The sequence below is a fragment of the Scyliorhinus canicula genome, chromosome 6 (genome assembly GCF_902713615.1).
Source record: "Scyliorhinus canicula chromosome 6, sScyCan1.1, whole genome shotgun sequence".
In the NCBI taxonomy this organism is placed as follows: Eukaryota; Metazoa; Chordata; class Chondrichthyes; order Carcharhiniformes; family Scyliorhinidae; genus Scyliorhinus; species Scyliorhinus canicula.
Window position 1 is genome coordinate 182,033,706 of NC_052151.1, and position 25,579 is coordinate 182,059,284.

General features: G+C 49.9%; 1 protein-coding gene across 3 annotated transcripts in view; it reads left to right on the plus strand.

Moving 5' to 3' along the window:
• LOC119967704 (putative thiamine transporter SLC35F3) overlaps positions 1-25,579 on the plus strand; it is a 177,785-nt gene that overhangs the window by 127,662 nt on the left and 24,544 nt on the right. For all 3 annotated transcript variants that reach the window (XM_038800571.1, XM_038800572.1, XM_038800573.1), the window contains 2 exons: positions 680-1,052; positions 15,242-15,461. In XM_038800571.1, coding sequence (XP_038656499.1) covers positions 680-1,052; positions 15,242-15,461 — 593 coding nt within the window. The remainder of the gene's footprint in view (positions 1-679; positions 1,053-15,241; positions 15,462-25,579) is intronic.

The window sequence follows — 25,579 nt, forward strand, 5'->3', positions numbered from 1 at the left end:
AGATCCAGCCTCAGTTTAAGAACATATCCAAAAGCCAGCCTCACAGACAGTGCAGCACTCCCTGAGTTGGGCAGCACAATAGCACAGTGGTTAGCACAGTTGCTTCACAGCTCCAGGATCCCAGGTTCGATTTGCGACTTGGGTAACTGTCTGTGCGGAGTCTGCACGTTCTCCCTGTGACTGCGTGGGTTTCCTCCGGGTGCTCCGGTTTCCTCCCACAGTCCAAAGACGTGCAGGTTAGGTGGATTGGCCATGATAAATTGCCCTTAGTGGCCAAAAAGTCGAGGTGGGGTTACTGGGTTAGGGGATAGGGTGAAGGTGTGGGGTGTTCTTTCCAAGGTCCCATGCAGACACGATGGGCCGAATGGCCTCCTTCTGCACTGTAAATTCTATGTCTATGTCTACTGCAGCTGGCTTGAATGAACAAGCTTGATTGGAGGGGAGAATGTACTGACTAAAGCATGGTGAACACAAGGCGGTCATTTTGAACCTCCCACTTCAAAATCTCAGAAAGGAGCATGTGCCAATGACAGGGAGCACGGACAGTGAACCCTTAGGGAATGCTGCCGTAGTTTTTCCCTCCTACCATTTGAGCGGAAGTCCCTGCTGGAGATTTGTGCGGTGTTTCCCCGCGATTGGCTGTGTGGATTGTGCTGACCCTTGACCTCTTACTCCACAGGAGATGAGCGCCCGGCGGAAGCAAGCGGTGGTGGGAGCGGGGCAGGGTCCTCCCGGACAGAGGCCGAGGCACGTGGAGAGGCCGGAGAAGGAGGAGGAGCAGCAAGGCCTTTGGGATGGAGAGCTTCCTGCTGCCCATGCCGCTTCTCTGTCGGGCAGCTGAAGAAAGCCCTGTGGGGCTCGGCGGTGGTCCTCAGCGTCTGTTCATCCTGGGCAGGCACCAGCCAGCTGGCCAAGATCACCTTCAGGACCTTTGACGCGCCCTTTGCCATAACGTGGTTTGCCACCTCCTGGAACGTGCTCTTCTTCCTGTTATACTATGTTGGTCATGCCTGGAGTTCAGAGGAGAAACAGTCACCACTGCAGCGACTCCGGTAAGCAGCTCTCACCATAAGACGTCCGTGTTGAACGGGAATGGGGGAGGGACATTTGACCCACTCACACTTGGGGATGGCAGGTATCAGCCATGGTTCAGTGGTGAGCTCTCTCGCCTTTGAGTCAGACGGTCATGAGGTAAAGTCCCACCTCAGAGACTTGAGCCCAATAGCTACTCTGACACTCCCAGTGAAGGAGTGCTGCATTGTCACAAGTGCTTTTTCTCAAATGAGACACTAAACTGTCTGCCCCTCTCAGGTGGACATAAAACTTCCCAAGGCACCATTGGAGGGAGAGCGTGGGAGCTTTCTCCCGGCTAATACTTATCCCTCAATCACCGTCACCGAACAATACCTCATTCGTCCTGTCTCCGGCACGTTTTGGTTTTTGGGAGCTTGCTGTGCACAAATTGGCATTTTCCCCTACGTTATCACATTGGTTACCCAGCAAAATGTACTTCACTGGCAGTAAAGGGCTTGGCGACGTCCTGAGGGATGGGAAAGGCAAGAACAGAGAATGTTGGGTAAACGCAGTCTGACAGCATTGCCCAGATGTTGCCAGACCTGTTGAGATTTTCCAGCATTCTCTGTTCTTGTCTCAGATTCCAGTATCCACAGTATTTCCGATATAAAGGCACATTGTTATTGGCAGGCAGGATTGTAACGTTCAGTCCTTCGCACACTGATTGGCTTTGTGCTTCAGACACACAATCTCATCACAGGGTGGGTTGTGCTGACCTCTGACTGTTTGGAAAATCTTCATGTTCACCATCAGACCCAAAACAATTTTCCTGCTTAAAACTGGGAATTGTTTCCTTGCCCTGCGATCTGGTTATTATTGTGCTTTTACAGTTAGTGACAATTTGATCACTGGGACATTGTGTACTTAACGCACACATGCACATTTTGTACTGGTGTAAAAACGGAAACGGGCTTTGTAATTAATTTCTCCACCGCAGTGACACTATTCGCCTCTGGATTCTGTCCTGCTCTTGTTCACAGTTTACTGGGAGAATTCAGTTCCCTGTCAATCTCCTAACTATGGCAATGGGGCTAGTTTAGCACAGTGGGCTAAATAGCTGACTTGTGAAGCGAAACAAGGCCAGCAGCGCGGGGTCAATTCCCATACCGGCCTCCCCAAACAGGCGACTAGGGGCTTTTCACAGTAACTTCATTTGAAGCCTACTTGTGACAATAAGCGATTATTATTTTATTATTATTATTATGCTGGATGGGGGGGTCAGGGTGTTTCTCTTTCCCCAATGTTGGGTGAGCTTCTGTTAAAGGTACATTCCCGAATTGTGTCAGTGAAAGGTCTCGCTTCCAAGCCTATCACTAACACCTTCCGATACTGCTGTATCTCTTGCCCATCCCTAATTGCCCTTGTGAAGATAGTGGTGAGCCAACGTCTCGAATTGCTGCAGTCTACAGTGCTGTTGGGGAAGGAGTTCCAGTTGACCGAGTGACAAATAAATGAATGTCTGTACCCTTCAGCAGGCAGAAAACAAGACAGGATAAGAAAGGCCTGTATTTCTCCTTTCACAGCCTCCGGATGTCCCAGTGTGCTTTACAGTGAATAAGGTACTTTCTGAAGTGTAGTCACTGATGTAATGTAGGAAATGTGGCTGCCAATTTACACACAGCAAGATCCCTTTTGTGAAGGCAACGAAAAATCCAGCACGCGTTTGCAGAGTCAATCAGAAAGTAACTTTATTTACAGCAGTACACAGTACCAGCATTTCCCTACTAGTTCCCTACTGGTTCCCTGTCTCTAGTAGGTTCCACATTGGCCAGCTCTACTTACACAGCTGCCCTGCAAATGATTGCCCCCCCTCATTGGGGGGAGTTCATATTCCTCAAGAAATATGGGGTAACCAATTGTCCCCAGCCAATAGGATCCAGGCAGGTTCTAACAATCCCACAGTGTGATAATGACCAGGTAACATGTCTTTCGCTATTGATTGAGGGATAAATATTGGGCAGGGCACCAGGAGACCTCTCCCATGTTCTCCTTCAAAATAGTCATGTGGGATCTTCAACTTTAACTGCTCATCCAAAAGACAACAAACTCTGACAGTGCAGCCCTCCCTCAGTACTGCGCTGGAATGTCAGCCTGGATTATGTATTAAAGTCTCTGTGTAGTTGGGTTCGAATGCATCACTTTTATGCCTGAACGAGATTTGGATGCACCAGCCTCCAAACTGAGTCTTTGAAAGAAGAGTAGATCAGAATAATAGTCCTGTTGAGGCTGGGGTAGTGGGTCACCGCCCTCGTCATCAGCTGCCTTGCCTGCGGCCAGGAGGAGATTCCAGCTTTGCCCAGGGCTGGCCAGAAGGTCCATCAGGTGGGCCTAGCTGGTATTCAGGGTAGAGGCACCGATGGTTCCATTACAGTCAGCATCTGCCAGGGTGGAGGAGGGAACCCGGAGGCGTTTACTCATTTTGTCTCTGTATTGTGATTTAGTGAGGTGGCTGGAGGAGATACAAGGGGTGGGCAGCACGGTAGCATACTGGTTAGCACAGTTGCTTCACAGCTACAGGATCCCAGGTTCGATTCCCGGCTTGGGTCACTGTCTGTGCGGAGTCTGCACGTCCTCCCCGTGTGTGCGTGGGTTTCCTCCGGGTGCTCCGGTTTACTCTCACACTCCAAAGATGTGCAGGTTAGGTGGATCGGCCATGCTAATTGCCCTTAGTGTTGGGTGGGGTTACTGGGTTATGGGGATTGGGTGGAGGTGTGGGCTTGTGTAGAGTGCTCTTTCCAAGAGCCGGTGCAGACTCGATGGGCTGAATGGCCTCCTTCTGCACTGTAAATTCTATGAATTAAAAGGAGCTGCTTTTAAAGTCTGGACTACTTGGGATATTTATAACTCCCTCAGCATTGATCCGCTGTTGATGCTGGGATGGCATAAGGGTAGACGATGATGTAGTGGTGTTTGCCACTGGACTGGGAGCCCAAACAAAGCTTTAGGGGACTCGGGTTCGAATCCCACCATGGCTGAATTCAAAATAAACCATCAATCCATTGTCGATTGTCAGAGAAACCCCGTCTGGTCCACCATTGTCCTTTCGAGAAGGAAATCTCATCCTTACCTGATCTGGCCAACATGTCACTCCAGACCCACATTGTGAATGACTCTGAAAATGCCCTCTGAAACAGCCGAAATAGCCAGGGGAAATAGGGCTGGGCAACAAATGCTGGCCCAGTGACAGATGCCCAAATCCTATCAATTTAAAAAAAACTGAAGGACATCGACCAGTGTGTTTGCTGAAAAATTAGATTCATTTTCTTTTTTTTTTTACAGACAATTTTTTTGAGATATTTTTGGCATTGTAAACAGTAACAATATGCATTAGTGTGCAGATACCAATTACAAAATACATAGTGCAAATAACAGTACCACTCTCGCAGATAGACCCGCCTATTCTTCCCCCCTACTCTGCTCTATTCTCTCTCCCCCCCCCCCGCTGATGATTAGTTCCCCGCGTAGAAGTCGATGAATGGTTTCCACCTCCGGGCTAACCCCGATAGTGATCCTCGTAAGGCGAACTTGATTTTTTTCCAAGCCGAGAAAGCTTGCCATGTCCAACAGCCATACTTCGGTCTTTGGGGGCTTTGAGTCCCTCCAGGCCAACAGTATCCGTCGCCGAGCTATCAGGGAAGCAAAGGCCACAACGTCGGCCTCTATCCCCTCCTGTATTCCCAGGTCTACCGACACCCCAAAAACCGCCACCTCTGGACTCATCGCCACCCTTGTTTTCAGTACCCGGGATATGACGCCAGTATCCCCTGAGTTTTGGACATGCCCACAACACGTGGACATGGTTCGCTGGTCCTCCCCCACATTTAGCACACTTGTCCTCCAGCCCAAAGAATTTGCTCATCCGGGCCACCGTCATGTGGGCCCAGTGAACCACCTTGAACTGAATCAGACCGAGCCTGGCACATGTTGCGGTTCCATTTACCCTCCTCAGAGCGTCTGCCCATACGCCTCCCTCCAACTCCCCACCAAGCTCCTCCTCCCACTTAAGTTTCAGTTCCTCGGTCCCTGTGTCCTCCACTCCCATAAGCTCCTTATAAATATCTGAGACTCTCCCCTCTCCTACCTCACCCCTGGAAATTACCCTGTCCTGGATCCCCCTTGGTGGAAGGCGTGGAAAGGATGGGACCTGTCTACGTACAAAATCCCGCACCTGCATGTACCGAAAGTCATTCCCCCTCACCAGCCCGAACTTCTACCCCAGCGCCCTCATGTTTGCGCAGCTCCCTTCCAGGAACAAGTCGCCCATCCTTCCCACCTCCGCCACGCTCAAAACCCGCCATCCATCTTCCCCGGGACAAATCGGTGGTTGTCACATATTGGGGACCAGACCGACGCTCCCACTTCCCCCGCATGCTTCCTCCATTGGCCCCAGATCCGCAAAGCCGCCACCACTACAGGGCTGGTGGAGTACCTGGCCGGCGGAAACTGCAGGGGAGCCGTGACCAGGGCTGCCAAGCTGGTGCCCCTGCACAAAGCAGCCTCCACCCACTCCCAAACCGACCCCGTACCCACCATCCATTTCCTTATCATGGCTATGTTAGCCGCCCAGTAGTAGTTGCTGAGGTTCGGCAATGCCAGCCCTCCCTCGCTACAGTTCAATTCCAGCATCCCCCCATTACCCATCCAAACAAATCCCAGGATGATTTTATTGATTCTTTTAAAGAAGGACCGTGGAATGGAAATAGGGAGACACTGAAAAATAAACAGGAATCTCGGGAGGATCGTCATCTTCACTGTCTGTACTCTCCCCGCTAGTGACAGCGGGAGTGCATACCACCTCCGAAACTCGCTCCTCATTTGCTCCACCAGCCTGGACAAGTTCAACCTATGCATCTTATCCCAGTCACACGCCACTTGTATCCCTAGATACCTAAAACTTTCCCCAACCAGCCTAAACGGTAGCTCCCTCAGCCTATTCTCCTGACCCCTCGCCTGCACCACAATCATCTCGCTTTTTGCCATGTTCAACTTGTAGCCCGAAAACCGGCCAAACTCCCCTAGGATTTCCATAATCCCGTCCATTCCTGCCGCTGGATCTGACACATACAAAAGCAGGTCGTCCGCGTAGAGCGAGACCTTGTGTTCTGTCCCCCCCGACCATTCCCTTCCATCCCCTTGCCGCTCTCAGAGCAATTGCCAGAGGTTCAACGGCCAACGCAAACAGCAGTGGAGAGAGGGGGCATCCCTGTCTTGTCCCGCGGTGTAGTCTAAAATACTCAGATGTCATCCTGTTCATCCATACACTGGCCTCCGGGGCCTGATATAGCAGTTTAACCCAGTCCACAAAGCCCTCTCCAAACCCAAACCGTCCCAACACATCCCATAAATAGTCCCACTCCACCCGGTCAAAAGCCTTTTCGGCATCCATTGCCACCACTACCTCCACCTCTCTGCCCTCCGGGGGCATCATAATCACATTGAGTAGCCCTCTTAGATTGGCTACTAGCTGCCTGCCATTAACAAACCCCGTTTGGTCCTCCACATTCACGTCCCGTACGCAGTCTTCGATTCTGGACACCTGGATCTTGGCCAGCAGTTTAGCATCTACATTAATCAGGGAGATTGGCCGATATGACCCACAGACCTCCGGATCCTTATCCCGTTTTAATATCAGCGAGATAGTGGCTTGCGACATCGCCGGGGGTAACACCCCATTGTCCCTCGCCTCGTTAAACACGTTAACCAGCACCGGCCCCAGTATACCCGCAAACTTTTTGTAGAACTCCATTGGATATCCATCCGGCCCCAGGGCTTTACCCGACTGCATGGCCTTCAGGCCCCCCATTACTTCTTCAGCTCTAATCGGGGCCCCCAGCCCCTCTACCATCCCCCTGCCCACCTTTGGGAAGGTCAGCCCATCTAGGAAGCGCCTCATCCCCTCCGGCCCCGTGGGGGTTCCGAGGTATACAGCTTACTGTAAAAGTCCCTGAATACCCTGTTCAGTCCTGCCGGGTCTCCCACTCGGTTCCCTGCCCCGTCCACTACCGTCCCTATCTCCCTGGCTGCCTCCCTCTTCCAAGTTGCTGTGCAAGCATTCTGCTGGCCAAACTCATACACCGCGCCCCTGGCCTTTCTGAGTTGCTCTATGGCCTTCCCAGTGGATAGCGCTCCCAGCTCCGCCTGCAGTCTCCGTCGTTCCCTAAGTAGCTCTGCCCTCGGGGAGTCCGCATATTCCCTATCCGTCCGTGTCATCTCCTGCACCAGTCTGTCCATCTCTGCCCTATCCGTTCTGTCCCAATGGGCTCGGATTGAGATCAGTTCCCCTCTCACCACCGCCTTCAGCGCCTCCCAGAGCACCGTTGCTGAGACTTCCCCCGTATCGTTGACCTGCAGGTAGTCATAGACATAGAACATAGAACAGTACAGCACAGAACAGGCCCTTCGGCCCTCAATGTTGTGCCGAGCCATGATCACCCTACTCAAACCCACGTATCCACCCTATATCCGTAACCCAACAACCCCCCCTTAACCTTACTTTTATTAGGACACTACGGGCAATTTAGCATGGCCAATCCACCTAATCCGCACATCTTTGGACTGTGGGAGGAAACCGGAGCACCCGGAGGAAACCCACGCACACAGGGGGAGGACGTGCAGACTCCACACAGACAGTGACCCAGCCGGGAATCGAACCTGGGACCCTGGAGCTGTGAAGCATTTATGCTAACCACCATGCTACCCTGCTGCCCCAGTCCTGCATGCATTTCCCACTCTCACACACCCTCTCCTCTGCCAACAATCCCACCTCTAACCTCCATTGTGGGTGCTGGTAACTTTCTTTGCAGACCAGCAGGTCGACCCAATGTGAGCATGGTCCGAAATAGTGATCGCCGAGTATCCCTCACCCCCTCCAAAAAGTCCCTACTCATAATAAAGAAGTCAATACGAGAATAAACCTTGTGAACATCTGAATAGAACGAGAACTCCTTCCCTGTCGGCCGGCTGACTCTCCAGGGGTCTACCCCCCCATTTGTTCCATGAACCCTCTCAGTTCTCTTGCCATTGCCGGGACCCTGCCCGTTCTGGAGCACGACCGGTCCAGGTCGGGGTCGAGGACTGTATTAAAGTCCTCACCCATAATCAACTTGTGTGAATCCAAGTCAGGGATTTTCTCCAGTATCTGGTCCGCCACTTTCAAATGCGTCTCCTGCAGCAACATTACATCCGCCTTCAGAGCCCGTAAGTGCGCAAACACACGTGTCCTCTTGACCGGCCCGTTTAATCCTCTAACATTCCAGGTGATCAGCCTGGTTAGAGGGCACCCTGCCCCCCCCCACTACACCGATCAGCCATCCCCCTTCTTGGGCCCAGCCCCTGCCCATGTGCCGCGCCTCCCCTGGTCCGCCTCTTGGCAGCCCCCATCCCTGACCTCTTCCCTGTTACCTGGTTCAGTTCCCTCCTTTGTCAGCAGATCATCACCCCCCCCCCCCCCCCCCCACCCCAGCAACAACCCTTTGTAACCTAACCCCTGCCATATACTAGCTGTATACACAACCCCCACCTTGCTCCCGTTGACTAGCTCAAAGCAGCTAACCTGGTGGCTCTCAACTCAGGCGCCACCATGTCTCACACCTATTGTCCCCCCTCCCCCCTCCCTCCCCGCCCATCCACACCACCTCCCCAGAACAGCCCTGTTCGCGCTATCGCTCTGGGACCGAGACAGAGAGAAAACAAACAAAGAACAAAGCAACATTCCCAGAAGGAAAAAAAACAAAGAGAACCCGAACAGCCCCCCAGCATCCAACAACTTAAACTTTAACTTTCACTTTGGCTTTAACTTTCAAACAGGCAAACACAAACACAAGAACATCCCCAATTTTAAATAAAAGAGCATGCCGAACGACATCGCTAACCTGAAGGGTAAATCTGTGAACAACTTAGTACACTCTAACTTGGGTCCATGGGTCCTTAGTTCGGCACCAGTCAATGCCCCTTAGCGAAGTCCATCGCTTCCTCCGGGTCGTCAAAATAATGTTGCTGTTCCCGATATGTGACCCAAAGCCGCGCCGGGAAAAGTAGCCCGAACTTGACCTTTTTAAACAGAATCTCTTTAATTTGTCTGTAGGCTGCCCTCCGTCTGGCCACCTCCTGGCTCAGATCCTGGTAGATGCGCAGGACACTGTTGTTCCATGAGCAGCTCCTCGTGCTCTTGGCCCACTGTAGAACCCGCTCCTTGTCCACGAACCTATGGAAACTGACCACCACGCCCCCCCCCCCCCCCCCCCCCCCCTTTGTGGCTGCCTCGCCTGTGCTCTGTGTGCCCTGTCCAGCTCCAACGGGCGCGGGAAGAAATCATCCCCCACCAGCTTCTGCAGCATGTCTGCCAAATATGCCGTGGCATCCACTCCCTCGGCCCCCTCTGGGAGCCCAATGATTCTCAGATTCTGCTGGCAAGACCTGTTTTCCAGGTCCTCCAGCTTGGCATCAGCCTTGCTTGCTGCTCCTTCAACTTACTAATTTCCACGTCCGCTACCGTTTGGAAATCCGCCTGCTCTTCCACTGTCTTCTCCAGTGCCTGGACCTTCTTATCCAGCATCCAGCCTCTGGTCAAGTCTCTCCACCGCTTTCTGGAGCGGTTCCAAATGATCCCGCTTCAGTGCTGCGAAGCTCTCTTTCATGACCTGCAGCATGTTGTCCAGTGCTGCCTGGACCGTCCTTTCTGTGGCCCATTCCACACCACCTTTGTTCAGCCCCTTCGTCGCCTGTTTTCGCTCCCTTCTGCTCCTTAAGTCCATACAACTCTGTATGGATTCAGATCTAGAGTGCTATTGCTTTTCACTCCAGTGCTCAAAAGTTCAAAGAAGTCGGGGAAAAAGGTCTTAAAGTCAGACCGGAGCGAGAGCCACCAAGTGTGCGACTTACTCCCTCATAGCCGCCACCGGAAGTTCATTTTCTTTTTTTTTTAACAAACATTTTATTGAGGTATTTTTTCGTATTATAACAACAACACGATAAACAATGTACATGAAACTATTAACAAAAGCCGGCTCCCTCCCTTACAGGCCCCACCTTTATTAACCCCCTCCTCTAAGCTAAACTAACCCTTCTGCTGACGATTAATTTTCCGCGAAGAAGTCGACGAACGGCTGCCACCTCCGGGCGAACCCTAACATTGATCCTCTCATGGCGAACTTGATTTTCTCCAGGCAGAGAAAGCTAGCCATGTCCGATAGCCAGGTCTCCGACTTCGGGGGCTTTGAGTCCCTCCAAGCTAATAGTATCCGTCTCCGGGCTACCAGGGAAGCAAAGGCCAGAACGTCTGCCTCTTTCTCCTCCTGGATTCCTGGGTCTTCCGACACCCCGAAAATCGCCACCTCTGGACTCAGCGCCACCCTTGTTTTTAACACCGTGGACATGACATCTGCAAACCCCTGCCAAAATCCCCTAACCTTTGGACATGCCCAGAACATGTGGACATGGTTCGCTGGTCCTCCCGCACATTTTGCACATCTGTCTTCCACCCCAAAGAATCTGCTCATCCGGGCCACTGTCATGTGAGCCTGGTGAACGACCTTAAATTGTATCAGGCTGAGCCTGGCACATGTTGCGGACGCGTTGACTCTGCTCAACACATCCGCCCATAGACCATCCTCTATCTCTCCTCCCAGCTCCTCCTCCCACTTGCGCTTCAGCTCCTCGGTCTGTGTCTCCTCTGACCCCATAAGTTCCTTGTAAATGTCCGCGACGCTCCCTTCTCCTACCCACCCTCTGGAAACTACCCTGGCCTGAATTCCCCTTCGCGGTAGGAGCGGGAAGGTTGAAACCTGTCTATGTAGGAAGTCCCGCACCTGCAGATACCTGAATTTGTTTCCCCTCGCCAACCCAAACTTCTCCTCCAGCGCCCTCATACTCGGAAAGCTCCCCTCTATAAACATATCCCCCATCCTCTCAATCCCTGCTCTCCGCCATATCCGGAAACCCCCATCCATACTTCCCGGGGCAAACCGGTGATTGTTACAGATTGGGGACCAGACCGATGCTCCCTCTGCTCCCACATGTCTCCTCATTGCCCCCAGACTCACTGGGCCACCACCATCATGGGGCTGGTGGAGTACCGTGCCGGCGGGAACGGCAGAGGCGCAGTTACCAACGCCCCCAGACTGGTGCCCTTACATGAAGCCGCTTCCATACACTCCCATACTGACCCCTCCCCCCACCACCCACTTCCTGATCATGGCTATATTCGCCGCCCAGTAAAAGTTACTAAAATTTGGCAGCGCCAGCCTGCCCTCTCCCCAACTCCGCTCAATCATTACCTTCCTTACTCGTGGGGTCTTGCCCACCCAAACAAAGCCAGAGATCACTTTGTTGACCCGTTTAAAAAAGGACCGCAGAATAAAGATGGGGAGACACTGAAACACAAATAGGAATCTCGGGAGAACCGTCATCTTCACCGTCTGCGCCCTCCCAGCCAGAGACAACGGAAGCGCGTCCCATCTCCGAAAATCGTCCTCCATTTGGTCCACCAGCCGGCCAGATTCAATTTATGCAGCCGGTCCCATTCCCGCACCACTTGGATTCCTAGGTACCTAAAGCTTACCTTTACTAACCTAAACGGCAGCTCTCCCAGTCACCTCTCCTGTCCCCTCACCTGGACCGCAAACATCTCACTTTTCCCCATATTTAGCTTATACCCCGAAAACCAGTCAAATTCCCCTAGAATCCTCATGATTTCGTCCATCCCCTCTAATGGGTCTGTTACATACAGAAGCAGGTCTTCTGCACAGAGCGAGATTCTGGGCTCCCCCCACCACTGGACCAAGCCCTTGAGGGTCTCAGAGCAATTGCCAACGGCCCTATAGCTAGCACTAACAACAGTGGGAAGAGGGGGCCTCCCTGTCTCGTCCCCCGGTGCAGTCTAAAATAGTCCGATGTTGTCCTATTCGTCCGTACACTTGCCACAGGAGCCTGATACAGCAACCTGACCCAGTCAATAAAGCCCCGCCCAAATCCGAACCATCCCAGTATCTCCCACAGATAATCCCATTCTACCCGATCAAAAGCCTTTTCTACATCCATTGCGATCACTACCTCCACCTCCCTACCTTCCGGGGGCATCATGATCACATTTAACAGCCTTCTTACATTAGCCACCAACTGCCTGCCATTAACAAACCCCGTCTGGTCCTCCCCAATAACGTCCGGAACACAATCCTCAATCCTGGGGGACAACATTTTGGCCAGCAACTTGGCATCTACATTCAACAGGGACATCGGCCTGCAGGACCCACACAGCTCCGGGTTCTTGTCCCGTTTCAGAATCAGCGAAATGGTGGCCTGTGACATCGTCGGGGGCAGCGCCCCTCTCTCCCTTGCCTCATTGAACATCCTCATCAACACCGGCCCCAATATCCCCGAGAACTTTTTACAGAACTCTACTGGGTACCCGTCCGGCCCCGGGGCCTTACCCGACTGCATGGCCTTCAGACCCTCCACTATCTCTTCCAACCCGATCGGGGCCCCCAGCCCATCTACCAGCCCCCCATCCACCTTCGGAAAATTCAGCCCCCCCCAAGAAATGCCTCATCCGCTCCAGCCCCTTGGGGGGGTTCCGACCTGTACAGCCTACTGTAGAAATCCCTAAACGCCTTATTCACCCCTCCCGAATCTCCAACCAGGTTCCCATCTCCGTCATTTACTTTCCCTATCTCCCTGGCTGCCTCCCTCTTTCTAAGCTGCTGTGCAAGCATTCTGCTGGCCTTCTCTCCATGTTCATAGATCGCCCCCCGCTCGCCTTTCTCAGCTGCTCCACTGCCTACCCTGTGGTGAACAAGCCGAACTCCACCTATAGCCTCCGCCGTTCCCTTAAAAGCCCTGCCTCTGGGGTCTCCGCATACCTCCTATCGATCTGTAGTATCTCCTTTACCAGTAGGTTCGTCTCTGCCCTGTCCACCTTCTCCCTATGGGCCCGTATCAAGATCAGCTCCCCTCTGACCACTGCCTTCAGTGCTTCCCAGACCACCGCTGCTGAAATTTCCCCCGTGTCATTGACCTGCAGGTAGTTCTGAATACATTTCCTCAGCTGCTCACTCACCCCTTCGTCAGCCAAAAGTCTCACATCTAACCTCCAGTGCGGGCGCTGGTTACTGTCTTTACTAACCTGCAGGTCAACCCAGTGCGGAGCCTGGTCTGAGATTGTGATCGCCAAATACCCCGTGTCCACCACCCCTGCCAGTAAGGCCCTGCTCAAAATAAAGAAATCAATCCGGGAGTACACTTTATGCACGTGTGAGTAGAAGGCCCCCCCCCCCCAATCAGCTCCATGAACCCTTTCAGTTCCTTTGCCATTGCTGGCACCCTGCCCGTTTTCGAGCTTGACCGGCCCAAGCCAGGGTCAATAACTGTGTTGAAGTCCCCTCCCATGACCAACCTGTGCGAGTTCAGGTCCGGTACCTTCCCCAGCATCCTCTTTATAAACTCCACATCATCCCAATTTGGTGCATACACATTTACTAATACCACCAGCACCCCCTCCAGTTTCCCACTGACCATAATGTACCGACCTCCCACATCCGAAACTATTCTACCCGCCTCAAACACCAACTGGTTATTGATCAGGATCGCTCTAGTCTTTGAATCTAGTCCCGAGTGAAAGACCTGACTGACTCGGCCTTTCCTCAGTCTAATCTGGTCAGTTACTCTTAAGGTGCGTCTCCTGCAACATTACCACGTCCGCCTTCAGTCCCTTAAGATGCACGAACACACGTGCCCTCTTGACTGGCCCATTTAACCTCAAACATTCCAAGTGATCAGCCTATTTGGGGGGCTCATTGCCCCTCCCCCCCCCCCCTTCGCCGATCGGCCATCCCCTTTTTTGGGCCCGCTTCCAGCCCGTGCTCTGTGCCTCCACCTGCCCACTCCCCAGGCAGCCTCCGCCCCCAACCACCTCTCTGTCCCTTGGATTAGATTAATTTTCAACTGCTATTGGGTTCTGTGCTTTCAACACTTGTTAAAAATTACATTCAGTGTAATTTCTATTGGGGAGCATTGAACGCCCAGGCATCCCATGCAGAGGATGATTTGGTTACCATAGTAACACCTTATCGTGTACCAGTGGGCTCAATGGGTACCACTCCTGTCTCCTTGTCAGAATGGCCCCGTCTGCTCCCAGAGACGTGAGCGCGTAATGCAGGCTGATCTCTCTTGCCCAGTTACTGTCTTTGTGAGGGGACATTAAACTGAGGGACCCTCTGCCGTCCCGGCTGGGTATAAAAGACCCCAATGCCAGCGTGTCGGAGTGGAGCAGGGGAGCTGCCCTTTAACTCTGCCCAGAGTTCACTCCTTCACTTCGTACCGTCTTGGGAAAACCAGACTCATTAGGCATTTGTTCATTCATGTCAGCTGACAGCCGCAGAAGCCTCATGCAGAGATGCAACAACGATGGAAAGGACTTCAGAGACGGCTCACTAAGTCGATCCCGGGTACGGAGGGATTTTCCCATGAGGAGAGGTTGAGTAGGTTGGGCCTGTACTCATTGGAGTTTAGAAGAATGAGAGGTGGCCTGATTGAGACATATAGGATTCTCAGGGGGCTTGATAGGGTAGTTGATGAGAGGTTGCTTCCTCTTGTGGAATAGACAGATTTTTAATCAGTAAGGGAATCAAGGCTTATGGAGATAAGGCGGAAAGTGGAGTTGAGGATTATCACATCAGATCAGTCATGATCTCATTGAACGACGGAGGACAACACGGTAGCACAGTGGTTGGCACTGTTGCTTGACAGCACCAGGGGCCCAGCTTCGATTCCCGGCTTGGGTCACTGTCTGTGTGGAGTCTGCACGTTCCCCCTGTGTCTGCGTGGGGTTCCTCCGGGTGCTCCGGTTTCCTCCCACAAGTCCCAAAATACGTGCTGTTAGGTGAATTGGACATTCTGAATTCTCCAGCTGTGTACCCGAACAGGCGCCGGAATGTGGTGACTAGGGGCTTTTCACAGTAACTTCATTGCAGTGTTAATGTAAGCCTAGTTGTGACAATAAAGATTATTATATTATTATGCGGCGGATGGCCTACTTCGGCTCCTCCCTCTTATGGACGCCATACTTCTTATGTACATAATGTTTTGAGACAGCTGATATTAAAGGTTGTTGTACTCTTCAGATTTAAGCTGACCCTAACTGGTGGCCATTCACTCTTCTCCTCTTCCCCATTAGGGAATGCTGCAGGTTTTTTGGGGATGATGGCTTGACCATCAAAATATTCTTCAGCAGGATGGCCCCGTTCTGTGTCCTATGGACTTTAACAAATTACCTGTACTTGCTGGCCCTGAAGAAGATTAGCGCCACAGACGCCTCCGCTCTGTTCTGCTGCAACAAGGCCTTTGTCTTCCTGCTTTCCTGGATAGTTCTACGGGACAAGTTTATGGGTGTTAGGGTAAGTGACCTCACCTGCTTATACCGGCCTGTAGCTCAGGGGAGGAAGGGAGGGTGAGGTACGACAGCCAATGAAGTATTTCTGAAGTGAACTCACTGTTGCAGTGTCAGAAGCATCTGCCAATTGGAGCACAGCGAGCTTCCATGAAGAGCAATGATAATGATCTGTTAATCTGTTTTTGATTGAGGAATAAACAATGGGCAGGTCATGAGGGAGAACTTCCCCGTTTTCCTTTGAATTGTGCATGTTTTACATCTCCGTGAGCAGGAAAGCTGGGTTTCCATTTAACAGCTCGTCGAGACGGGCCCTCTGACAGTGCAGCTCTCCTTGACCGCTGGCCTGGAGTGTCAGCCTGTATTTTGCACTCAGCGCTCTGGGGTGGGCCTTGAACCCACAGCCTGCTGCTTCAAAGGGGAACAGGACTGACGGCCTACTGAGTCACGGCTGGCCTGGGCTGACAGTGCCTACTGTCATTTTATTCAGGGGCACGGTAGCCCGATTCTTCACTTTCCTATTCCTGGCCACTGCTAATCCTAAAGGGAACCAGTGATCCTGATTGACAGCGACACCATGACCTCAGTGCTGTCAACGAACACAATAATCAGAATGGCCGCACAGGCTTGTAAATGGCCGCCCAGGGGACTTTGCTATCGGGCTGCCCGCACAAAATGGTGCCCCAATAGCGAATCCTCGGGAATCCCTCGTATTCCTTACCATGGATAAATTTGCATGGCGAGGGTTACTGAATTGCTTCCCGATTTGTGCTACCAGGCGGAACATAAATCAGTAGTAATTCTCCTCCGGCCGGAGAGCATAACAAACGGAGAACCTCACCCCTTGTCTTCCATATTAAAGGATCGTTATGACCAGCATCTGAGGGATATGCAATGTTGTGCCTTGCAACAACAGAAACTTGTATTAATATTGCATCTTTAACATAGTAAAAACGTGTTAGGAGAGTTATCAGACAAAATTTGACACAGACGAATAAGGAGAAAAATAAGACAAGTGACCAGAATGCTGTTCCATGGTGTAAGTGTTAAGCAGCATCTTTAGAGAGGGAACTCCAGAGCTTCGAGCCCAGGCAGTTGTAGGCCCGGACTCCAGTGGTGGATGATCAAAGTCGGGGCGGCTCACGAGGCTTCAGTGCTGTCACGAGGACGTATTCTAGGTTATCTTGAACATGCAGGGTTAACATAAATATTTGGCAGTGGGCCCACAAGCTTTAACCTGCAGGCAGCTGAGATGGAAGACCCACTAAATTAAATAAAAGTTTAGGTGTTTCTATTGAGTGTAATATAATCGTGAAGAAGGGCATGTCTGTGAGCGAGAAAAAACAAACAACAATGGTTACCCTCGGGGTGAGATTTTGGGTGTCTGTCATGGTTCAATGGGTATGACTCAGACTCCAGAGCTCTATCGTTTAAGCCCCACTCCAGAGATTTATCACATTATCCATTCTCCACAGTGCCTTGGGAATATTTACATACAGGGAGCAGACAGAACCGTGTTTAATACCTATGAATATAGGAACAGGTAAAGGCCCTTCAGCCCCTCAAGCTGACCTATATTTTAACTCCATTCTCCTGCTTCAGTCCCGTAATCCTTAACACCCATGCCGAACAAAAATCTATTTATCTCAGTTTTGGAAATTTCAATTGACGCCCAAACGCTGGGCTGTGAGCTGTCCAGATTTCCACTACCCTAAACATGTGTTTCCTGACATCACCCCTCAATCGCCGAGCGTGCAATTTACCCAGACTCTGGAGATTGTGCTCCAAAGATTTGGATCTCGGAGAGACCCCATCACAATCCTGCTTCATGTTGATTCTGTCAAACTGTCGTGAATAGGAGACCTGAAACAGACAGCTTCAAAATCGGGACCGAGGTCGAACAAGGCTGTGCGATAGAACATAGAACATAGAACAGTACAGCACAGAACAGGCCCTTCGGCCCTCAATGTTGTGCCGAGCCATGATCACCCTACTCAAACCCACATATCCACCCTATACCCGTAACCCAACAACCCCCCCCCTTAACCGTACATTTTTATTAGAACACTACAGGCAATTTAACATGGCCAATCCACCTAACCCGCACATCTTTGGACTGTGGGAGGAAACCGGAGCACCCGGAGGAAACCCACGCACACAGGGGGAGGACGTGCAGACTCCACACAGACAGTGACCCAGCCGGGAATCGAACCTGGGACCCTGGAGCTGTGAAGCATTTATGCTAACCACCATGCTACCCTGCTGCCCCTTATGCTACCCTGCTGCCCCTTATGCTACCCTGCTGCCCCTGCTGTGGGATAGCTCCCACAATATTTACAACTTACCTGACAGTGGCTATTCACTTTAACAAAGATGACTGCCCTCTGGAGTCACTATTAAATACGACCCAGATGGAAACTCTTAAACCTCATTCATCTCTGTGTCAAAGCTAAACTGACCACCAGAGATATATATGATGTAAAGTGCCATTGCTCGCTCTGCAGCAGATTTGTAAATCACTCTCAATATCTTAAATTCTGCATACAAGACCCACGGCCTATCCTTGAATGTTACCAAAACAAAACTCATATATAAACTCATAACTGGTCAGCCAAATATTTCACTTCCCATATATATTAAAGGAGGGACTCTGTAAAATGTTGGCCACTTCCCATCCCTTGGCAGCCTCAACTCTCTAGAAAGGCCACCATTGATGAGGAGATCCAACACAGATCAGCTGCATTAGTTCAGCCTTCGACCAACTCTGGCAGCGAGTGTTTGACAACAAAGAGCTCCGCAAGTCAACACATCCGAGTGTACAGAGCAGTTGTTGTCACCACACTCCTGTACTGAAGTGAGATCTGGATTGTCTCATCAGTGACACGATAGACCTCTCGACAACTTCCTTCACAAATGCCTCCCCTGCATCCTCTGGAATCACTGGGAGGACTGTCGGACAAGCTCCACTCTCCTTGAAGCCAGCTCAACAGGCGTTCAGCCAGAACTCCGGCAAAGTCCACTCTGATGGACTGGAACCTGTGTCCAGAGGGCTGAAAAGCATCTCTGCTGCCAGGCCCTGATTTCTCAGCTTGGAACTGGTGGAAAAGCCTGTTTATGGTGGGAGGAGGGTTAATAACCAGGGGACACCAATTTAATATCAATGATGAAGCAACGAGGAGATGAGGAAAACATTTTTGATCTGGAAGAGGCTGTCTGAAAGGGCGGTGGAAGCAGATTCAATACTGACTTTCAGAAGCAAACCGGATAAATAACGGAATGGGGAACATTTGCAGGACAATGGGAATGAACCGGGGTGTGGGTTTAATTGGATAGCTCTGTAGATTAAATATATTAACTGGTTTGGGTTTATACTCGCTGGAGTTTAGAAGGATGAGAGGGGATCTGATCGAGGTTAATAAAATACTAAAAGGGATTGATAAAAAATGTAGACCAAATGTTCCCCCTTGTGGGAAATCCAGAATGAGAGGTCTCTATCAGTGAGAGTCTTTTTCCTCGGATGGGGATGACCAACACGAGGGGACACAGCTTTAAATTGAGGGGTGGTAGATATAGGACAGATGTCAGAGGCAGTTTCTTTACTCAGAGAGTAGTAGGGGTGTGGAACGCCCTGCCTGCAACAGTAGTAGACTCGCCAACTTTAAGGGCATTTAAGTGGTCACTGGACAGACATATGGATGAAAATGGAATAGTGTAGGTCAGATAGGCTTCAGATGGTTTCACAGGTCGGCGCAACATCGAGGGCCGAAGGGCCCGTACTGCGCTGTAATGTTCTATGTTCTAATGTTCTATGTTCTAGATAAAGGCTGAGAGACGGTAGAATTAGAACTGAGCTGAGGAGGCACTACTTCTCGTAGAGGGTGGTGAATTTGTGGAACTCACTGCCCCATAGTGCGGTGGAATCCGAATCACTAAATGTTTCAAGAAGGAGATAGATATGTTTCTGATTAAAAAAACAGGTTAAAGTGATATGGGGAACAGGTAGGGAGGTGGATTTGAGACCAGGAAGAGATCAGCTATGATCTGATTGAATGGCGGAGCAGACTCGAAGAGCCTACTTCTGCTCCTAATTCCTATGTTCCTTTGTCAAAGAGCCAGGGAAAGGGAACTGAGTCAGCACTGGCGCCTTGCTAAGCGTTCACTGTGGGGTGCTAGAGAGTGGACAGGATTGGGCTCAGCTCGGTGCGAGTGGCCCAGCAGGTGACAGACCACAGCAAAGGAGAGTCACCAGGCAGCATTTCTCTCCATCTGTAACGTCAGTGAGGAAAGCAATTATTAGAGAAATGTTCCTTACTCCTGCCTGTTCCTTGTGGGTTAGGTTAATGCACAGAGGGAATCCTAGCTCCTAGAATGATAGAATTCACAGTGCAGAAGGAGGCCATTCGGCCCATCGAGTCTGCACCGGCCCTTCGAAAGAGCACACGGCTCCACCTTATCCCCGTAACCCGACCTAACCTTTTGAACACAAAGGGGCAATTCATCATGGCCAATCCACCTAACCTGCACATCTTTGGACTGTGGGAGGAAACAGGAGCACCCGGAGGAAACCCACACAAAGTGCAACCTCCACCTGAGGTCGGAATTGAACCTGGGACTCTGGGGCTGAGAGGCAGAAGTGCAAACCGCTGTGCCACCATGCTGCCCTGCACTATTGCATCAAATCTGTTTTTTTCGGCCCCTACTTTTATCTATAACTTCACCTTACCTATTAATTCTGTTAACCTAACTTTAGTTAATTGTTGCAAATCATTCAGACACATACCTTGGCTTCTGAACTGACACAGCCATCTTACTGCTCACTTTGCAGAGCACAATTCATGTTGAATTCCTGATTCACCTAGGAGGGATCGCATGGGGGGGCGTTGCACTCGTACTACCCATGGCGCTAGGTTCACAGTGGGCAGTTAGGGACATGCACAGCCGCGTGGCTGCTTCGCAGGCTACGGCAATGGTGTTCCATGCCCATCCACCACGACCCCAAGGCCTGCCTCCTGACTGTCCCTGCTACTCCCCCTGGCTCTGGCAGAAGCCCCCGGCCAGCAGCATAACTCTCGGCACACTATGGCGATGTTGGGGACTTTCCGAACCCCCTCTCTTTCCCTCATCAGCTACGCCGTCTGTTTCACGATTTTTGAAAGCAAAAGTGAACTTTGCCCTTGAGAATTCCCCCCAGTGGAGGCCAAGGATCGCGGAGGCCCTGGAGATTACTGGGTCAGGCCCACGAATGATATGCCAACGGCGTTTACTGTACATGCATTGACGCCAATATTGAGGCACCGGAGAATTGCAGTTTGGCATGAATCCGGCGCCGACGACGATTTCGGTGTCAAAACCGATTCTCTGCCAATCGGGTTTCGTGAATCCGGCGTCGGTCGACAGGGAATGCTGCCCCTGCTTTTTCTCTAACTTAAGAGCTAATCAGAGAATCAGCAATGATTTAAGAACGGGAAGTAAAATTAATTATCTGAGTTTGAGGTGTTCATCAACAAGATGAACACAGTTTTTATATGAACTTCGAAGGGCATTTGCTAAGTTTCTGCACAAGAAATTATCAGGAAAACTAGAGCACATGAAGTTAAAGATAAACTCAGGATGATGGTCAATAATTGGTTGTGAGGTAAGAGATAGTAAGCAGAGTTACTGTAAAAAATACTCTGATTGGGGGAATGCGGTGAGTGGGGCCTCAGCTTTTCAGCATACTTATTCATGAATCTGGCAGCGAGAGAGTGCACATATACATGTACATGCTTGCGCACGGTAAAGTCGAGACATCCTGAGTGAGAGACGGGTAGAATGGGAATTGGAAATTGGTAATTTGGAGCTGTGTGGCAATTCAAAGTTGGAGGAGGTGCTTTTTCTCCTATTTTGTTTTCTACTTCCGGCTTTGTAACTCTTAATCTGCAGCGAAAGGTCCAGAGTGCATCCCAGGAAGGTAAGTGACACAAATATCTTTTCAAAGCGTGGGGGGAAAATTGAAGCAAAATCACAGTAAAGCTGTGGCCTGATTGGCTGGTAGGAAATATGTTCAATTTGAAAAAGAAAAAACATTGAAAAAGTAATTAAATCTAATTCATTAACTAGATAGTCGAGTAACTAAACCTGAGGGAAGAGATTAGTATTTCGCATTTAATTTTACAAGAACAATCTAGCGTCAGGGCTATATAGTTTATTGTAACTCAATCTAACAATAATTCAAGCGTTTATTTTAATGACTATTTATTTATCATTATTTATTCACTATAATGACAGGTGTAACACTCCCTTCACTATAATGACAGGTGTAACACTCCCTTCACTATAACGACAGGTGTAACACTCCCTTCACTATAATGACAGGTATAACACTCCCTTCACTATAACGACAGGTGTCACAGTCCCTTCACTATAATGACAGGTCTAACACTCCCTTCACTATAACGACAGGTGTAACACTCCCTTCACTATAATGACAGGTGTAACACTCCCTTCACTATAACGACAGGTGTAACAGTCCCTTCACTATAATGACAGGTGTAACACTCCCTTCACTATAACGACAGGTGTAACAGTCCCTTCACTATAACGACAGGTGTAACACTCCCTTCACTATAACGACAGGTGTCACAGACCCTTCACTATAATGACAGGTGTAACACTCCCTTATAACGACAGGTGTAACACTCCCTTCACTATAACGACAGGTGTAACAGTCCCTTCACTATAATGACAGGTGTAACAGCCCCTTCACTATAACGACAGGTGTCACAGACCCTTCACTATAACGACAGGTGTAACAGTCCCTTCACTATAACGATAGGTGTCACAGTCCCTTCACTATAACGACAGGTGTAACACTCCCTTCACTATAACGACAGGTGTAACAGTCCCTTCACTATAACGACAGGTGTAACAGTCCCTTCACTATAATGACAGGTGTAACAGTCCCTTCACTATAACGACAGGTGTCACAGTCCCTTCACTATAACGACAGGTGTAACAGTCCCTTCACTATAACGACAGGTGTAACAGTTCCTTCACTATAACGACAGGTGTAACAGTCCCTTCACTATAACGACAGGTGTAACAGTCCCTTCACTATAACGACAGGTGTAACAGACCCTTCCTATTACGACAGGTGTAACACTCCCTTCACTATAACGACAGGTGTAACACTCCCTTCACTATAACGACAGGTGTAACAGTCCCTTCACTATAACGACAGGTGTAACAGACCCTTCACTATAACGACAGGTGTAACACTCCCTTCACTATAACGACAGGTGTAACACTCCCTTCACTATAACGACAGGTGTAACAGTCCCTTCACTATAACGACAGGTGTAACACTCCCTTCACTATAACGACAGGTGTAACACTCCCTTCACTATAACGACAGGTGTAACAGTCCCTTCACTATAACGACAGGTGTAACAGTCCCTTCACTATAACGACAGGTGTAACAGTCCCTTCACTATAACGACACGTGTAACAGTCCCTTCACTATAATGACAGGTGTAACAGTCCCTTCACTATAACGACAGGTGTAACAGTCCCTTCACTGTAACGACAGGTGTAACAGTCCCTTCACTATAACGACAGGTGTAACAGTCCCTTCACTATAACGACAGGTGTAACAGTCCCTTCACTATAACGACAGGTGTAACAGTCCCTTCACTATAATGACAGGTGTAACACTCCCTTCACTATAACGACAGGTGTAACACTCCCTTCACTATAACGACAGGTGTCACAGTCCCTTCACTATAACGACAGGTGTAACAGTCCCTTCTCTATAACGACAGGTGTAACTCCCTTCACTATAATGACAGGTGTAACAGTCCCTTCACTATAACGACAGGTGTAACAGTCCCTTCACTATAACGACAGGTGTAACAGTCCCTTCACTATAACGACAGGTGTAACAGTCCCTTCACTATAACGACAGGTGTAACAGACCCTTCACTATAACGACAGTTGTCCCCTTCACTATAACGATAGGTGTAACACTCCCTTCACTATAACGACAGGTGTAACAGTCCCTTCACTATAACGACAGGTGTAACAGTCCCTTCACTATAACGACAGGTGTAACAGTCCCTTCACTATAACGACAGGTGTAACACTCCCTTCACTATAATGCCAGGTGTAACACTCCCTTCACTATAACGACAGGTGTAACAGTCCCTTCACTATAACGACAGGTGTAACAGTCCCTTCACTATAGCGACAGGTGTAACACTCCCTTCACTATAACGACAGGTGTAACACTCCCTTCACTATAACGACAGGTGTAACAGTCCCTTCACTATAACGACAGGTGTAACACTCCCGTCACTATAACGACAGGTGTAACACTCCCTTCACTATAACGACAGGTGTCACAGTCCCTTCACTATAATGACAGGTGTAACACTCCCTTCACTATAATGACAGGTGTAACACTCCCTTCACTATAACGACAGGTGTAACACTCCCTTCACTATAACGACAGGTGTAACACTCCCTTCACTATAACGACAGGTGTAACACTCCCTTCACTATAACGACAGGTGTAACAGTCCCTTCACTATAGCGACAGGTGTAACACTCCCTTCACTATAACGACAGGTGTAACACTCCCTTCACTATAACGACAGGTGTAACAGTCCCTTCACTATAGTGACAGGTGTAACACTCCCTTCACTATAACGACAGGTGTAACAGTCCCTTCACTATAGCGACAGGTGTAACACTCCCTTCACTATAACGACAGGTGTATCACTCCCTTCACTATAACGACAGGTGTAACACTCCCTTCACTATAACGACAGGTGTAACACTCCCTTCACTATAACGACAGGTGTAACACTCCCTTCACTATAACGACAGGTGTCACAGTCCCTTCACTATAACGACAGGTGTAACAGTCCCTTCACTATAATGACAGGTGTAACCCTCCCTTCACTATAACGACAGGTGTAACACTCCCTTCACTATTGCGACAGGTGTCACAGTCCCTTTACTATAATGACAGGTGTCACAGTCCCTTCACTATAACGACAGGTGTAACAGTCCCTTCACTATAACGACAGGTGTCACAGTCCCTTCACTATAACGACAGGTGTAACACTCCCTTCACTATAACGACAGGTGTAACACTCCCTTCACTATTGCGACAGGTGTCACAGTCCCTTCACTATAACGACAGGTGTAACAGTCCCTTCACTATAACGACAGGTGTAACACTCCCTTCACTATAACGACAGGTGTAACAGTCCCTTCACTATAACGACAGGTGTAACACTCCCTTCACTATAACGACAGGTGTAACAGTCCCTTCACTATAACGACAGGTGTAACAGTCCCTTCACTATAACGACAGGTGTCACAGTCCCTTCACTGTAACGACAGGTGTAACACTCCCTTCACTATAACGACAGGTGTAACACTCCCTTCACTATAACGACAGGTGTAACAGTCCCTTCACTATAACGACAGGTGTCACAGTCCCTTCACTATAACGACAGGTGTAACAGTCCCTTCACTATAACGATAGGTGTAACACTCCCTTCACTATAACGACAGGTGTAACACTCCCTTCACTATAACGACAGGTGTAACAGTCCCTTCACTATAATGACAGGTGTAACACTCCCTTCACTATAACGACAGGTGTAACAGTCCCTTCACTATAATGACAGGTGTAACAGTCCCTTCACTATAACGACAGGTGTAACACTCCCTTCACTATAACGACAGGTGTAACACTCCCTTCACTATAATGACAGGTGTAACAGACCCTTCACTATAACGACAGGTGTAACACTCCCTTCACTATAACGCCAGGTGTAACACTCCCTTCACTATAACGACAGGTGTAACAGTCCCTTCACTATAACGACAGGTGTCACAGTCCCTTCACTGTAACGACAGGTGTAACACTCCCTTCACTATAACGACAGGTGTAACACTCCCTTCACTATAACGACAGGTGTAACAGTCCCTTCACTATAACGACAGGTGTCACAGTCCCTTCACTATAACGACAGGTGTAACAGTCCCTTCACTATAACGATAGGTGTAACACTCCCTTCACTATAACGACAGGTGTAACACTCCCTTCACTATAACGACAGGTGTAACAGTCCC